Source organism: Phoca vitulina, unplaced genomic scaffold (genome assembly GCF_004348235.1).
Source record: "Phoca vitulina isolate PV1807 unplaced genomic scaffold, GSC_HSeal_1.0 scaffold33, whole genome shotgun sequence".
Taxonomy (NCBI): domain Eukaryota; kingdom Metazoa; phylum Chordata; class Mammalia; order Carnivora; family Phocidae; genus Phoca; species Phoca vitulina.
Window position 1 is genome coordinate 19,947,174 of NW_022589736.1, and position 17,311 is coordinate 19,964,484.

At 35.6% G+C, this 17,311-nt stretch overlaps 1 protein-coding gene across 1 annotated transcript in view; it reads left to right on the forward strand.

Moving 5' to 3' along the window:
- Positions 1–17,311, forward strand: part of MALRD1 (MAM and LDL receptor class A domain containing 1) — an 803,589-nt gene that overhangs the window by 57,236 nt on the left and 729,042 nt on the right. The window contains exon 6 of the mRNA XM_032425534.1: positions 3,900–3,996. Coding sequence (XP_032281425.1) covers positions 3,900–3,996 — 97 coding nt within the window. The remainder of the gene's footprint in view (positions 1–3,899; positions 3,997–17,311) is intronic.

The following is a 17,311-nucleotide window of genomic DNA, read 5'->3' on the forward strand; positions in this document are numbered from 1 at the left end:
TTCTTGAGCTAGTTCAACCCACCCTTTTTTTCAGGATCCCAACCAAAATCTCTGGAAAGTCTTTCTGTTTAAATATATTTAACTTGAGTATTGAGTTATGTCTGATGGGTCTTAAGTTTTGTTTCTGTTTTTGTTTTTTTTAAAGATTTTATTTATTTATTTGACAGAGAGAGACACAGCGAGAGAGGGAACACAAGCAGGGGGAGTGAGAGAGGGAGAAGCAGGCTCCCTGCAGAGCAGGGAGCCTGATGTGGGGCTCGATCCCAGGACCTGGGACCATGACCTGAGCCGAAGGCAGACGCTTAACGACTGAGCCACCCAGGCGCCCCGGGTCTTAAGTTTTATAGCTACACAGACCCATTGGTGACTTTCCCTACGTTTAGAGAAATAGTGTTCTCCTTAAGAAAAACATTTCCTCTTGCTGTACCAGTGGGCTCAAATGGCAGCCAATTTTCACACTAACTTTCATTCAGTTAGACTAAGTTAACGTATAATTTAATTGACTTAAGCAAATATACATATCGCAAACTCCGTTGGAGAGGACTGAAGGTGAGAAGGTCATTTAAAAGCCTTTTATTAGATCAGGAGTGAAGATACAGGAGAGGAAGTAGGAACAGAAAAAAGAGAGGGCTTCACAGGTCTTGATGGATTGGATGTGGGGCTGGAAGAGAACGTGATTCTGCGAGGCATTTTGGAATTTGGAGCATTGAAAAGTGGCAGTCTTCTGGTGCCATTGTCAGAGAATGGGAGTCACGGGACAGGTCCAGTGTGAGGGGAAAAAATATTATGACTTAGAAGCGACTTTGTGTCATTGGGTAAAAATGTCCAGCACGCTGTGGAGATGCAGGCGGAAAGCTAAGACAGGCGATTGACATTTGTGATATAAACTTGTGTTTCAGGGTAACAGTAGAAACCCTGAAGATCAGTGGGTTTGAGAAGAGAGTGTGGAGAAAGAGACTGCTGATTAGTTCACACTTACTTCTGCTTCTCTCTTTAAATATGGTTACCACTGATGTGTTCTTAGTTCGGCAAAAACAGGTGAAAAGGCTTTCAAGAAGGATAGAATTTTTAATCTGTAGAGAATAGATTTTTTTTATCTATAAACACGCTATTCATACAATAGCTTAAATACTTTATGATAACTCTGTGTTACGATAATAGGTAACACTTTTTTAATACTAACTATATACCAAGTGCTGATATACATGTAATAACTCATTTATCCTTGCATAAATCTTATCATATAGGTAATAACTTATTATTACTATTTTAAATATTTTATTTATTTATTGGAGAGAGAGAGAGCTCACTTGTGAGAGAGCATGAACTGGTAGGGGAGGGGTAGAGGGAGAGGGAGAAGCAGACTCCCCGCTGAGCAGAGAGCCCAAAGGACAGACGTGGGGATCAATCCCAGGATTGACCTGACCTGAGCTGAAGGCAGATGCTTAACCAACTGAGTCACCCAAGTGCCCCAATAGCTTATTATTTTTATCGGTACCTTTTTACAAAGAAGAAAAGTGAGGTACAGAGATGTTAAATACCTTCTCTAAGGTCCTGTTGCTATTAAGTGGTGTGGCTGGGATCTGAACCTAAGTAGTCTGTTTCCAAACACATACATTAGCCACTGTGCTCTCTGCCCTCAGATAAAATCATCCCTATTTAACAGTCTTTTCTTTCCCCTCTGAAACAGCTTTTTATTGAACAGCAAAGCAAAATTGCAACACAATTTTAAATGTTTGTAAGTTAGGTCACAAAAGGGATGCAAAATGTTTGCAGATTATTATATTCATACAGCTAAAGTCATTCATTGAATCTTACACCAATACAAACATAAGATTATTCCATGACTAAGAGTAGCCCAAATTGGGGTACCTGGGTGTCTCAGTCAGTTAAGCATCTTACTCTTGATCTCATTCAGGTCTTGATTTTGGGGTCCTGAGTTCAGGCCCCATGTAAGGCTCTACACTGGATGTGGAGCGTACTTAAAAAAAAAAAAGAGTAGCCCAAATCTAATAACCAAAACTATATTAGTATCAGAAGTAATATTAAAATGTTAAATAGCAAAAGATATCCACTAATTTTATTACTAAATGGAATCTACAAACTAAATTTTTAGAAACTGTAAAAAGAATGACTAAAAACTGTAAACTAAGTAGTTAGGTTTACAGAAAATTCTGGGTAAGTAGTGAAATAAAATACTGAGAAAATAATCAATTAGTATGCATGTAAAACTCTCCCATGATCGTGATACTAATACACTGTAAAGGGATTTTGTAAAAGTTGATCTGCTGGGTGCTACAAATAAACCTTGAGGTTAAACTCAGTAACTATTGTCTTCTAGATGTGGTTTACTTGAGATTAGTCACATTTAATCTACTTTCATGTATGTATTCCCAGAAAGATCTAGTCTCTACCAGAGATCACACAATCTGTAAGTAAAAACATTTGAAGTTGGTTACTACTGTTTGCCAAGTACTTTTCCCATCCTATTTCTATTTTTCCTCAAAACTTTCTATTTCAAATGTGTAACCAGAGCTCATCTTTTCAGATGCCAAGTGGATTATTTTGTCTACACAACAGTCTTTGATAGGCCTTTTCCAACATGGTCCTGCTTTACAAGTAGTCACATGGTTATTCTGTTTTATGTGAAGAAAAGATGACTCTCTTAGGGCTACATGTTGACATATTACTCGATAGGTTGTGGATGTTTCACATCATATTTTTAATAGTCTAGTAGATAGCATCTGGTTTGAAAGGAAATATACCAGTACATCACGTTGTAAAGAGAATGTGTTATGACAAAATGATCTGCTAGGGTCCACTGTATGCAGATCAGTTGTCAAGCTAAAAAGCAGTGCTGACATTTTGAAATAATAAAATGTTTATATTATAAGCAAGGCTAAATAATGCACACAGTTTAATGCATCTATGAATTAAGCCTCAAACATCACTGGTATTCATTAGTGAGGTTGGGATAATACTCTCCACCACCACAGCAATTTTCTGTTGATTTAAGTAACTATGAAATTGGAGGGTAGTTTCTTCCTAAGTTTTTCAGATTTATTATACCAGAGTATTTTCTCTTGGTGCAGGCTTGGGCTGGATTTACATCACGATATCACATTCACTCATTTTTTAAAGATTTATTTATTTATTTATTTATTTATTTATTTATTTATTTATGTGAGAGAGAGGGAGAGTGAGCAAGAGCGAGTGTGAGTGGGAGGAGGGGCAGAGGGAGAAAGAGAGAGAGAATCCTCAAGCAGACTCCTCACTGAGCATGGAGCCCAGTGCAGGACTCAATCCCAGGACCCAGAGATCATGACCTGAGTTAAAATCAAGAGTCGGATGCTTAACCGACTGAGCCACACAAATACCCCTCACATTCACTCATTTTAATAATAAGTCACTGCACAATCATTTCTAGTCACTGTCCCAAGTTTTGTTTAGATAATGGCAGAAAATGCACAGAAGGATATAGCACAAGGATATCCAAGGCAAGTCTGTGAACAAAATTTAGAGAACCAGGGGTAGAAATAGGGCACAATTGCAAAATACCAAGAACCAGAGATCAAGATGGAGCTGGGTCCAAGAGCTGGTAAATACTAAATAGTATGAACACATACGAACCAGAGATGATTAGATGGCAAAAAACAGATGAATATTGCTTCATTTCACAAACATGTTACATAACCTATGGTAGACATTTGAGATACAGAGATGACTATATTTTCTTGTCCTTGAGAGTGTATGCGTGGATCTCTTTCCACTTGGAATTGGCATGGTCACCAAAGTGTTTCTAGGAAGTGACATGTTTTTTATTTGTAGGCTCTGTGCTATAAGACTGTGAGACAGTGATATTCCTTGCTTTGTGCTTTTGTTTTGTTTTTCTTGTGCAGGTTGTTTTTCAAGGTCAAATAATTTCAACTCCTGAACAGGATGAAGTCATAGCTATTGATGATATATCTTTCGGTTCAGGCTGCTTGCCTGCAAATGGTAAGAACTTTTTCTCATTTTGATCCTTATTCTGTATATAAATTCAGTGCATTTTTAACATTGTGTAATGACTTTCATTCTTTGAATGAAATGAAAGCGTTGTATAATGCTCTTTCTTTCTTTCTTTCTTTCCTTTTTTTTGCCTGATGTTGTGAAGTGGGCTATTTTCCATCGTATAACAATGTCTAGGTTTATGCCAGAAGTGAAAATAGGCTATTTTTTCACTGAGTCTGATGCTCTAAAGAGCTGAAGTGATAATTTAGTCTCAGATTTGAAACATTGTAGCAATGTTTACACAGGCTAGTTAAATCTCACCAAGAGAACTCCTTGCCTTTTAGGAGACTAGGTGAAAACTGGCTTCTCTAGGCTTGAAATTGTCTTCTTGGGGAATTGATTTGACTCTTCCACTGAAAGACACAAGTGGAGAGAGATATTAGTTATAATCTATTTTCTATTTAGACTGAAACAACTAAATCAATAAGCCACATATATCAGATCTAAAAAATTATCCATATTGGTCCTTTGATTATATTAACTGAATTCTATTCAATTCACCATGCATATTGTTCTCAATAGAAAAGCTTAATGTTCAAATTATCAATTGGTCAGGATAAATTAATTTAGTCTAATGATCATGCAAGAATCATATATACGATTATAGATAGTTGATAGATTTTTTCCTTTTTAAATGTTATGATATAGCATAATAAAGACAGCTATTTTGTAAAGAGGATTCTAAGTTCTAATTTGGTACAAAGATATGGTAGTTGTGGTCAATTATGTTTCAAGAACAGAAGAGATGAGTTGATCTACCTAAAGGAGACCAAGGAATCTTGATAAAGGATGCCTGTATTATGCTTTGATTTTAAGTAGCACTTGTGCTGGTATGATAAGAGATTTATAGGAATGTGTCTCTTGCCACTTAGACCATGGTAGGGTTTTATAGGAGCTGCGGACAGCTCCTTCCACACTGGAACACGAAAAGATTTCTTTCATTTTTATATTTTCAGTTCTCAGTATATTTTAGATGAGAAATCATGATATGATATGATAAATTGAAATATAGATAAATTGAAATGGAGAACTTTAAGGGAGCTGACTGTAAGCTCCACCCATTTCCTAGAAGTATAAACCTCAATGCCTTTTCACTGACAGAAGGTAACATTTATAGGATTTATCGGAAGGGAAGCAATAGATCAGGAGAGAACATACTGTTGCCCGCAGGCAGAGCAGACACAACTACGTCTGTTCTGCCATTCAGTCTCTCCTCGTGCTCTCTCTTCTGTTACCCTGCATGGTATTCCTGGGTCCAGAGCGCGGCCAGCTTGGGCTTGATTTGTAATGGGGCAGCTAGTCCCTAACTGTGATCACTTCAGCAGGATCTTTATATATCTCATTTTATAGTTTCTGCAGAAACTGAGATCTGCCAAACATGATCCCCAGCTAGTCCTATGTATTGCTCAGTCTAGCTAATCACCCCCAAAAGAAAATAAGGAATGAAATCAGCTATTGGCTGGACTTTTCCTAACTGTAAGGAAAATTAGGACCTGGCCTCTGCCATTGAAACTTTGCATTACAAATGTACACAGGAGCATGCTGGGGTTGTGCTTGGGACTTGACATCGCCTGTAATAGGACTCTGCTATCATTTCACAGATGAACTTTCTCTCCATCTTTGGACCTGGGAACCAAAGCCATTTCCTTAATTACCCATGATCCATCTACTGGGACAAAGGCCAATGTAGATGGACCGTAATAAATATTCCAAAGACAAATGCCAGATTTTTAGTAAGCACTTAAAAGAGCTCTATAAGATCACTATAGAAGTGAAAAAGCAATAGTCACAGGAGTGAGAGCACAAGAAGTTGGACATTCAATGAAAGGTCATGGTCAAATAGAAAAAATATTGGTGTCTATAATTTCTAAGACGATAGTTCCAGATAATGTTACAGCCATATTGTTTTTGAGGTGGTATGGAAATAAAGTTTACTGAAGATAAGGCATGAATTTTAAAGTGAAGTTATTGGCTAGGCCTTTCACATGGATATTAAATTCATACAACATTACAAGGTTTGGGACTAGAGGAGATTTTGAAATCCCAAACTGAAGTCTTCCATGAATATGGATGCATGGATGACCCAGGGCAGTAAGTTGGATGTCATGAGCCAAGACGTTTCTACACACGGAAGAATAAATGAATCAACATCAGGGATTTAGAAGAATGGCGACTTTAATTTTAGGCCTTGTGTTTACTGGGGCATTGGGAAAGGATGTCATCCCTCTGGAGAAGTGCAAAGAAGTAGTTTCTTTTTGGAAAAAGCCAGTATCCAGGTAAGGTCACACAGTATGTTCTTTGAAGTTGAGGGTGCAGGGAGGTTTGTTTTTTGTTTTTCAAATAGAATGAGGGTTGATGGCATATTTAAACTTTTGGGAGGAAGACAAAGCAGCATGAGGATTAATAATGGAGAAAAAGAATAAAGTGTAATGGAATAAGATTGATATTTGGTTGGAGTTGCATTTTGTAAATGGTAGGGATGTGAGAGATGGTAATATTATATAACATTAAATTTCCAAATGATTCTCTCTAGTCAAGTTCAGAGGCTCTAATGATAGACTAACCCTAGTCAATCACCAGAATCAAAAAGAGAAGTGATTGATTCTGAGCTTTACCCCAGACTGCTAGATGGGAATCACTGAGGATGGGGCCTGCATTTTAAAAAAGGTTCTCAGGACACTTTTTGTGAAGCCAGCCGACCTCAGGTTTAAGAATTGAACTAGGATTTGGGGCGCCTGGGTGGCTCAGTTGGTTAATTACTGGACTCTTGATTTTGGCTCAGGTCATGATCTCAGGGTCATGGAGCCTGCTCTCTCTCTGTCTTTTTCTCCCTCTCCCTCTGACCCCCCACCCCCAACCCTGCCCCTGCATGCATGCCTGCACTCTCTTGCTCTTAAAAAAAAAAAAAAAAAGAACCAAACTAGCATTTGGGAACCATGCGTCCTGGTCTCATGTTGATTACTGCACTTGGCAGTGAGTGCTCTGGGACAGAGTGTCAGCTGAATAGAGAGTGGTTTCAGTCTCATGCAGTCCTGATGGTGATGATCAGGGTGCATCTGAGACATGTAGGCAGAGCCAACTCAGCCTTTTCCAGACATCACCATCAGAAATCTTACCCCAGTGAAGGGTGGAGTTAGGAATGCATTTGGATGCAAGAAAAGAGGAGTTTTCTTAGGTGACTTAAGAAAACAAGGGGAGATGGACAGTTATGATGTGATTCTTCAACTTTGATACTGTTAAAGTCAAGGACTAAGGGATTTCCTTGGTATTTGCTTCATGCTTACATTCTTAAAATGACTGTTGAGGTTCTATACATCTCACATCCAGGGCAGGAGGAAGGCAGAAATGAGAAAGGGCAATGTTTTCGGCCATGCTATTGGCTAGATGATTGTCACATGGGTACCTTCATTGCTAGGCAGACCAATAAAACTGAGTATTTGGATTCAGCCTCTGTAATAGAGGCAGGCAAGGAGAACAGGTTTATGAGCTGTGTGAGGAAATATTTTCCAGAGAAACTCAACATCAGCATACTTAGAAGTAAATTCCAGTTTTCTTTCAAATCTGTTCCCTTGCCTATATTCTCTTTTTAAATTATTGACATCTGGTCTCACTCAGTAGCCTAGGAATCATTCTTAAATCATTCTCCCCTTTTCTTACCCCTGTATTAATTTAGTTAAAAAATAGTGGTGAGGGCGTGTCCTTACATTTTTCAAATTGTCTCCTCTTATTTATCATTATTATTTATCCAACTGTGACTTCATTTAAGTATGTATTTTTCCCCTGGATTTTTAAAAATTCTGGTTTTGATCTATTCAGCTCTACTCTCCAGTACTATGTACTGTCCACCAGATTATACTTCCTAACATATAAATATGACCAATCTCTACTTGTTAAAATCTATCAATAACTCTTATTGTGTCCAGAATAAAATTCAAAAATTTTTTAAAGATTTTATTTATTTATTTGAGAAAGAGAGAATGAGAGACAGAGAGCACGAGAGGGAAGAGGGTCAGAGGGAGAAGCAGACACCCTGCTGAGCAGGGAGCCTGATGTGGGACTTGATCCCAGGACTTCAGGATCATGACCTGAGCTGAAGGCAGTCACTTAACCAACTGAGCCACCCAGTTGCCCAAAATTCAAATTTCTTATAAATTCTTATGATTTCAAATTTCTAAGCTTTCGTGATCCTGCTCTTGCACACCAGCCCAACTTCCTCCTTCACAGTCGTACAAGAATCCCCAGACTCGGGCCAGAACAAACTGCTTGGTAGTTCAGCAACACAGTGTCATCTTATTCTTGGGTATCTTTGTAAACTTTGCTCCCTCTGCCTATTTCATGACTTTTTTTTTTTTTTGACTGTCCTCCTACTACTTATCCTTCCAGATTGAGCAGACTGAGTGGAGGTCTCTTTTCTGGGAAGCCTTCTCTTACAGAAAATTCCCCCCCACACTCCCACCTCCCCCACACACGCACCGTATTGATATATTTTCATAGCTAAACACTAAGTTTCTTGAGGAAACAGTTACTAGTGTCTTAGTGCTTTGTGGATCTCCAGCACAGAGCAAACACTTAATAAATATATGTCAACTAAATGACTCAACACTGAACATGTGCAATTATTTAAGTATCAAGTATTTGGGAATTTGAATAAATTCTTCTTTCCTCTGAGCTACAAGTGCTCCATTTCATAGAACAGAGATTTAAATAAAATATCATGAGACTATTTTTTAGCAGTATTTATATTTATGCTAAGAATGTATATTATTTTTTGGCTTTTGTTTTAACATCAGAAATTAAGGTATGTCCTCAAGCTATCTAATGTGATTTTATCTGAGACTTCTAGCTTCCAAAATCATTAGAAGATAAATTTATGTTGTTTAAGTCACGAGATGTGTGGTTCTTTGTTTTGGCAGCCCTAGCAAACAATTATAGAGGCTTTCCTGAGCTAATTCTGTAACATATGAATTCTTTCTCATCTGTAGCCACCAAAGTCTCTGCTTAGGAGAGATAGTAGTCTCTACATTTTCCGTAGAGACTGTAGTTTTCCCATCAGTATTGAAGCCAGGATATAGAGACTCATTTTTAAAATGCTAAAACTAAGTAACTCTGAATTCTATATCCATTGAAAATATCCTTCAGGAATTAAGATAAAATAAAGACATTCTCAGATGAAGAAACTATAGAATTCTTCACCAGAAGACCTACTCTAAAAGAAATCCTAAGGCAGATTTTCCAGCTGAAAAAAAAATGACAGAGGAATATTTTATCAGTAGGAATAAAGAAAGAACGACTGAAGTCATAAATATCAGAGTAAATATAATGGAATGACCTTCTCCTCTAAAGATTTTTAATGTACACAGGACTCTTAAAAGCAGATTTTTGAACATCCCTTTGGTGGGTTCAAAGTATGTAGATGTAACAAATATGGTAAGTATACCATAAAGTTGGGAGTGTAGAAGTCCATAGCTTTAAGATGTCTACATTTTTTTTGAAATGCTAACAAACTCTATGTAGAGTGTTAAACTGAGGTGTGCATATTATTATCCCTAGAGTGAACACTAAAAAGATATAAGTAAAGGAAAATAGATACACTAAAATTGTGCATAAAAATATTAAAATATTGAAATAATCCACTAGAAGACAAAGAAAAACAGATGGTGAAGGCAGAAATGATAGTAGGGTGGTGGTAAAGAGCACAAAGTATAATAAATGCAGAGGACACAAACTGAGAAATAATAAAGTTGCTAATTTAGTTATAATGATAAAATAATTACATTAAATATAAGCGGCATATGTATTGCTTTTGGAAGTCAGAGGTTGTCAGATTGGATGAAAGATAAGAGCTAACTACATTTTGACTACAAAAGCTCATTTAAAAAATAATGATATAGATTAATTAAAAGTGAAGGGATTCAAATATGGTTAATTAATCTATGACAAAGTAGGGAAGAATACACATTGGGGAAAAGGTAGTCTCTTATAAATGGTGCTGGGAAACTGGACAGCTACATACAAAAGAATGAAACTGGACCACTTACACCATATACAAAAATTAACCTAAAATGAATTGAAGACCTAAATGTGAGACATGAAGCCATAAAACTCCTAGAAGTAAATATAGATAGTAATGTCTTTGAGATTGGCCATTGCAGTGTTTTTCTAGATATGTCTTCTCAGGCAAGAAAACAAAAACAAAAATAAACTATTTGGGCTACACAAAAATAAAAAGCTTTTGCCCAGCTAAGGAAACCATCAACAAAATGAAAAGGAAACCTACTGAATATAAGAAGATATTTCCAAAAATATATCCAATAGATGTAATTATCAAAATATATAAAGAAATTCTACAACTCAACAGTAAAAAACCCCAAACAATCCAATTATAAAATGGGCAGATGATCTGCATAGACATTTTCCCAAAGAAGACATACAGATGGCCAACAGACACATGAAAAGATGCTCAACATCACTCATCATCAGGGAAATTAACATCAAAAACCACAATGATATATTATTTATGCCTGTCAGAATGGCTAAAATGAAAATGACAAGAAATAACAAATCCTGCTGAAGGTGTGAAGGAAAAGAAACTCTCATGTACTATTGGTGGAAATGTACATTGGTGAAGTCACTGTGGAAAAAATATGGGGATTCCTCAAAAAATTAAAAATAGAAATACCATATGATCCAATAATTCCACTATTGGGTATTTACCCAAAGAAAACAAAAACACTAATTCAAAAAGATATATGCACTCCTGTGTTTATTGCAGCATTATTTACAATAGCCAAGATATGGAAGCAACCTAAGTGTCCATCAATAGACAAATGAATAAAGAAGATGTGGTGTGTACACACACACACACACACACACACACGAATATTATGCAGCCATAAAAAAGGATGAGGTCTTGCCATTTGTGACCACATGGATGGAACTAGAGGGTATTTTGATAAGTGAAATAAGCCAGACAGAAAGGCAAACACCATATGATTTTAATTGTCTGTGGAATTAAAAAAAACCCAAATGAATAAATAAACCAAAAGCAGAAATTGATCTGTAAATATAGAGAACAAACTGACTGTTGCCAGCGGGGAGGGGGATGGAGGGATCGGTAAAATGGGTGAAGGGGAGTGGCATTACAGGCTTCCACTTATGGAATGAATAGGTCATGAGGATAAAAGATACAAGGTAGAGACTATAGTCAATGGTGCTGTAATAGTGTTGTATGGTGACAAATTGTAGCTACACTTGTGAGCACAGGATAATGTATAGATTTGTGGATCACTAGGTTGGACACCTGAAATTAATGTAACATTATGTGTCAACTCCACTTTAAAAAAAAGGAACAATAAATAAAGAATTTTTAAAAAGTAAAGGGATTAACAGGTGGTGGTGTGGCTATATTAATATCAAACAATATGTGCTTCAGAACAAGGAAAATTAATAGGGATAAAGAAGGATATTATATAATGATGAAAGGGTAAATTCACTAAGAAGACAGAACAGTCTTAAATATGTATGCACCTAAAAACAGTATGAAGAAATAAAAGAAGAAATAGGCAAATCTACAATTATACAAGGAAACTTGAATACACATCTCTCAATAAATAATAGAAAAAGTATACAAAAAAAATCAGCAAGAATTTGCAAAACCTGTGGAAAAAAAGTCCTAAAATTTGTATGGAACCACAAAAGACCCCAGATAGCCAAAGCAATCCTGAGAAAGAACAAAGCCAGAGGCATCCTACTTCCTGATTTTAAATTAGACTACAAAGCTATCCTAATTAAAAGTCTTGACTGGCATAAAAAATGACACATAGATCAATGGAACGGAATAGAGAACCCAGAAATAAAACACTGTGTATAGATCAACTAATATTTGATAGGGAGTCAAGAATACTTAATGGAGAAAAGATAGCCTCTTCAATAAATGGTGTTGGGAAAACTGACAGCCACATGGAGAAAAATAAAATTGGACCCTTATCTTATTCCACTAATAAAAATTAACCCTAAATGGATTAAAGACTTAAACATAGGACCTGGATCCATAAAACTTATAGTGAAAGCATAGGGGAAAATCTCTATGACATTAATCTTGGCAACTTTTTTTTTTTTGGATATGACACCAAAAACACAAGCAACAAAAGAAAAATCAACAAATGAAACTATACATCAAACCAAAAAACTTCTGCACAGCAAAAGAAACAATCAACAAAATGAAAAGGCAACCTATGGGAAGGGAGAAAATTATCTACCTACTTGAAATAATTGATATTTTTAAAAAGTAATTTAAAACTATAGCAGTAATTTAAAACTTCAACTCCTTTTAAGTGCATGTGGAACATTCACTAAGGTAGACTATAGCCTGGGCCCAGTGGCAAGACTATACGGAGGCAAGTGACATACTCTCACAGACGTAGAATTCAAAGGGACACTAAAAACTTGTTATTACGGACCAAATTATGTCCCCTCCAAACTTCAAATGTGGAAGCTCTAACCCCAAATGTGACTATATTGGAGATAGTGTTTTAGGTAATTAAGATTCAATAAGATCATAAGGGTGGGGTCCTAATAAGACAGGAAGGACTGTGGCCTTGTAAGAAGAGGAGATCTCTCTCTCTCCCCCTCCAACCCTCTCCGTCTCCCTCCCCACCACCCCTGTCTTTCTCTCTCCTTCTCTCTCACCCTCTCCCTTTGTCATGTGAAGACACAGTGAGAAGGTAGCCATGTACAAGCCAGGAAGAGGACCTTTATGAGAACCCAATCATGCTAACACCCTGATCTTGTACCTCCAGGCTCCTGAACTGTGAGAATATAAATTTTTGTTCCTTAAGCCATCTAATCTATGGTACTTTGTTATAGCAGCTGGAGCAGAGTGAGACAAGCACTAATTAATATAAATAATATTTTAATACCTCATATTAAAAGTTCACAGTTAATGAAAAAAATCAAAGATGAACAAATATAAAAATATTAAATGCAGATAGTATTACTGAATTTTCCAGTCTCCAGTATGGCTTAGCAGTACTACTGGGGCTGCAGAACAAACCTTAAGAATGTTAAAACAATTGAAATGGTAAAAAATATATCCTCTGAGCAAAATGAAATTAAACTACAAATCTGGGACATCCACAGTCATTTGGAAATTAAATGTCACACATTTAAATAAAACATACTTTGAAATAGCCAAGTATTTTGAACTGAAAGAAAATGAAAATATAACTTACTAAAATTTGTGTAACACAGCTAAAGCAATGCTTAGAAAAAAATAATTGATATAAAATTTTTATTAGGGAAGAAGAAAGCTCTCAAGCCACTAAATTTAACTATCCATCTAGTGAAAGTAGAAAAAGAAGAACATATAAAAACTAAATCAAGCAGTGGGAAAATAATACATATAAAGACAATAAATAATGGAATTTAAGATGGGAAAATTATCAAAACCAAAAGCTGGTTCTTTGAAGAGGTAACCAAAATTGATAAATTCTAGCTGGATTGACCAAGAAAAAAAGAGAAAAGGCACATATTACCTAATTTGGAGTGAAATAAGGTACTATTTACTCTATGGGTACTAAGAGGATAATAGGAATAAGGAAATAACTACCAAAAACTCTATGCATGTAAATACAACAATTTATGTGAAATGAACAAATTCCTTGAAAGTCACAATGATCAAAAGACATTCAAGAAGAAAGTGATTAACTTGAGTAGTTTTATGTTTATTTTTTTATTTTTTTATTTTTTAAAGATTTTATTTATTTATTCATGAGAGAGCGAGAGAGAAAGGCAGAGGGAGAAGCAGGCTCCCAAGGAGCAGGGAGCCCGATGTGGGACTCGATCCCAGGACCCTGAGATCATGACCTGAGCCGAAGGCAGACGTTTAACCATCTGAGCCACCCAGGCGCCCCAGTAGTTTTATGTTTATTAAAGAAATAGGACTCATAGTAAAAATCTTCCATTAAAGAAAACTTCAGGACCACATGGTCTCACTGGAAAATTGTATCAAATACTTAGGGAAAAAAATAACACAAGTTTTATACATTCTATTCCAGAAAATAAAAGTGAAGATAATACTTGTTACCTTAGTCTACAAGGGCAGCTTTGCCCTAACACCAAAACTGAACAAAGATATTATAAGAAAAGAAAGCTACAGACCAATGTTGCTATCACAAAAGATCTTTAACAACATATTAGCAAATGGAATCCAGTAATATTTTAGAAAGAGAATACATTAAAATCATTCAGGAGATGCACAGTTGGTTCAATGTTTGGAAAGCAATCAGTGTAATTTACCTTGTTAACAGACAAAAGAAGAAAAGCACATGATGATCTTAGTAGATGCAGAAAAAGCATTTGACAAAATTCAACATACAGCCATAATTAAAAACCTCAGCAAACTATGGACATCTATAACCTAATAAAGGGCATAGACAAAGACCCAACAGCTAACATCATACCCATTATGAAAGTGAATGCTTCACCTCTGAAACTGGGAAGGAGGCGGTGACACCCGTCCACTCTTACCACTTGTATTCAATGACATACTGCAAAGCCAGCCAATGCAATAAGGCAAGACATACAAGTAAAGGCATACAACTGGAACAGAGGAAATAAATCTATCCATGTTTGCAGGTAACGTAATTGTCTATGGATAAAATAGCATAGAATTTATTTTAAAAACTTCTAGAATTAGTAAATGAGTTTATCGTAGTAGCAGGATACAAAGTCAGTATAAAATCAATTGTATTTCTCTACAATGGCAATGAACAATTGGAAACTGGAATTGGAAAAATAGCGCCATTTGTAATACAATCAAAGTAAATTCTTACATATAAATCTCACAAAATATATGCTGGGTTTGTATTCTGAAAACTACAAAGTAATGATCAAAGACATCAAGAAGATCTGACTAAATAAATGGAGTATTGATTGATTGAAAAAAGATCATGGGTTTATTTTTGCCAAAACTCATAGAACTGGATAACCAAATGTCTGAATTCATTTTATGATATGTAAGTTAAATATATTTAAAGAAGAAATAGTAACTTTTTAAAGTTGAAACAATTCTGATGGTGAGGAAGCTGCCACATAGAGCACTAAGTAAGTATTATCTTTAAAGAAAAAGCATAACTTCATTGTTTTGCTGTATACATTTCTCTTTACTATAAAAATGTGAACAACTTTATAAAAGTGCTTACGGTATAGGTATAGGTATCCTTATGGTATCTGAACATTTGGTAAGTTGGACAATTCCACTAAATTCTTTTTCTAATATTACAGGACTCCTTTAGATTTTTCCCACACCTTCAAACAGTATCATTCTAACTACTGCCCTTTTCCAAGAAAATTCATGCACATTCATTGAAAGAAGGATCTTTTTAGATTTTACCAAAGTAGCATATATGAAAGAAAAGTCTAGCTTTGTGACTGTGAATAAATAAGTATGTGTTTAGTCACTGATTTTTCAATAAATTGCTTATTATAATTTTTTATAAAAAATTGCATGCTGTGGCTCATAATCAGAATATTGTGAATATTCTCTGAATATTCTTAGATTGGTTTGTCAGGATGTTGCCTTCATCTCATTTATGAAGGCCCCAAATACACAAATCATACTTTAATGAGAACCTGAATGGTGCATACATATTATCCAGTTAAATACCTAAGGACCTAGTTAGTTACCTTTTTTGTCTTATTAACTTCTAGCTACCTTTTAAGATCTAATAACTGTTCCTTGAAATTCATTACTAATTTAAGAAAATTGACAAGGAAATTGTCTAAAGCCCCTGGAATCAAAAGTGGATGTCAATTATAACTTTTACTGCAATGGCCTTGAGACTTGGACTTCATTCTGTACCATCTGAGAGAGAGTCTGGCCAATTTTACACAGCTTGCTTGTACAAGATAAGATTTGAAGGAAATGTGTCTTCATTGGTATAGAGACCTTAAAATGGTTAGCAATGCTTCATCCTGATGAACATGTATCATGGAGAGAGGATTTTAAAATCCCCAAAATAATTTTCTGCAGCTAGATTGTGGGTGTAATATAACAATGAGAAAGAAAGAGGGTGGGGATGTAGAGAAAATGCATATGAATATAAATTTAGATAATTGACATCATTAAATAGTTTTGAGCTCTGAGACTGAATACACTAAAATAAAAAGAGGTGCCCAGGAGATTAATTGATTGTCGACTCATACTCCCATCTACTGCTTTTATGGTTACAAATTCCAGTTTGGAGGATGAAGGTAGTATAATGGTTGACATTAGTGAAAGATATTTAATATCAATTGACACAAGCTACATTTTTAATACATATAATTTATACTTGACTATTTTGCTATTTTTGTTTATAGTACTTTTGTGAGTTTTTTGTCTTGTATAAATAGTGAAAAATTAGAGATAATATACAACATTTAGTTGAACTATGGCCACTACTTAATTATTTAGCTCCAGGGGGCAGAAGATCTGCAGCTATTATGTGAATCTACAAAAATTACAGTTTTAATTGTTTCATGTTAATTGTTATTGTGCAATCTTAGCTTCGTTCATTACCCACACTCCCTTAATTGACAATGCAGTTTTATTTTCAGTGGATCTTACATTCAAGAGGCTTTGCATATTCATCATTTATAAGCTCCCGTTATAAGAAATCAGCTTATGGATGTTGTTCATAAATTGTTTTATAACCAGTTGCTTCAATTTTATTCCAGATAAAAGTATAAACAATTTACACACTATCTATGGTATTTTCAAGTATTTTGTTGAATTATTCTTAGGTCATGTATTTATTCAGTCCTTAAACAAGTATATATTGAGCACCTATGTTGTGCCAAGAGTTATTTCAGACAATGCGGAGATAGCAGTAAAAAAACAAACAGCAATCCCTGTGTTAAGAGAGAAAGACACTAAACAAATAAAAACAAAATTTTATGTCAAGTGGTGATATGTGCTATGGAGAAAAATAAACCAGAAAGCCGAGATAAGAAGTGCCACAGGTGAAGGTAAGATGAAGTTTTAAATAGAGTAGTCAGGCATGGTACATGGAGAACATATTTATGAGCAAAAAAAAAAAAAAATCCCCAAGGAGTTGAGGGAGAAAGCCATGCGTATTTTAGAAGGAACCGTAAATGCAAAGGTCCTAAGGCAAGAGTCTTCCTGGTTTGTATGAGGAAGATCGTGGTAAGGGCTTCTGCATTTATTCTGTGAAGGACAGAAACCCATGTAGCAATTTTGAGCAGAGGAAACATGATCTGC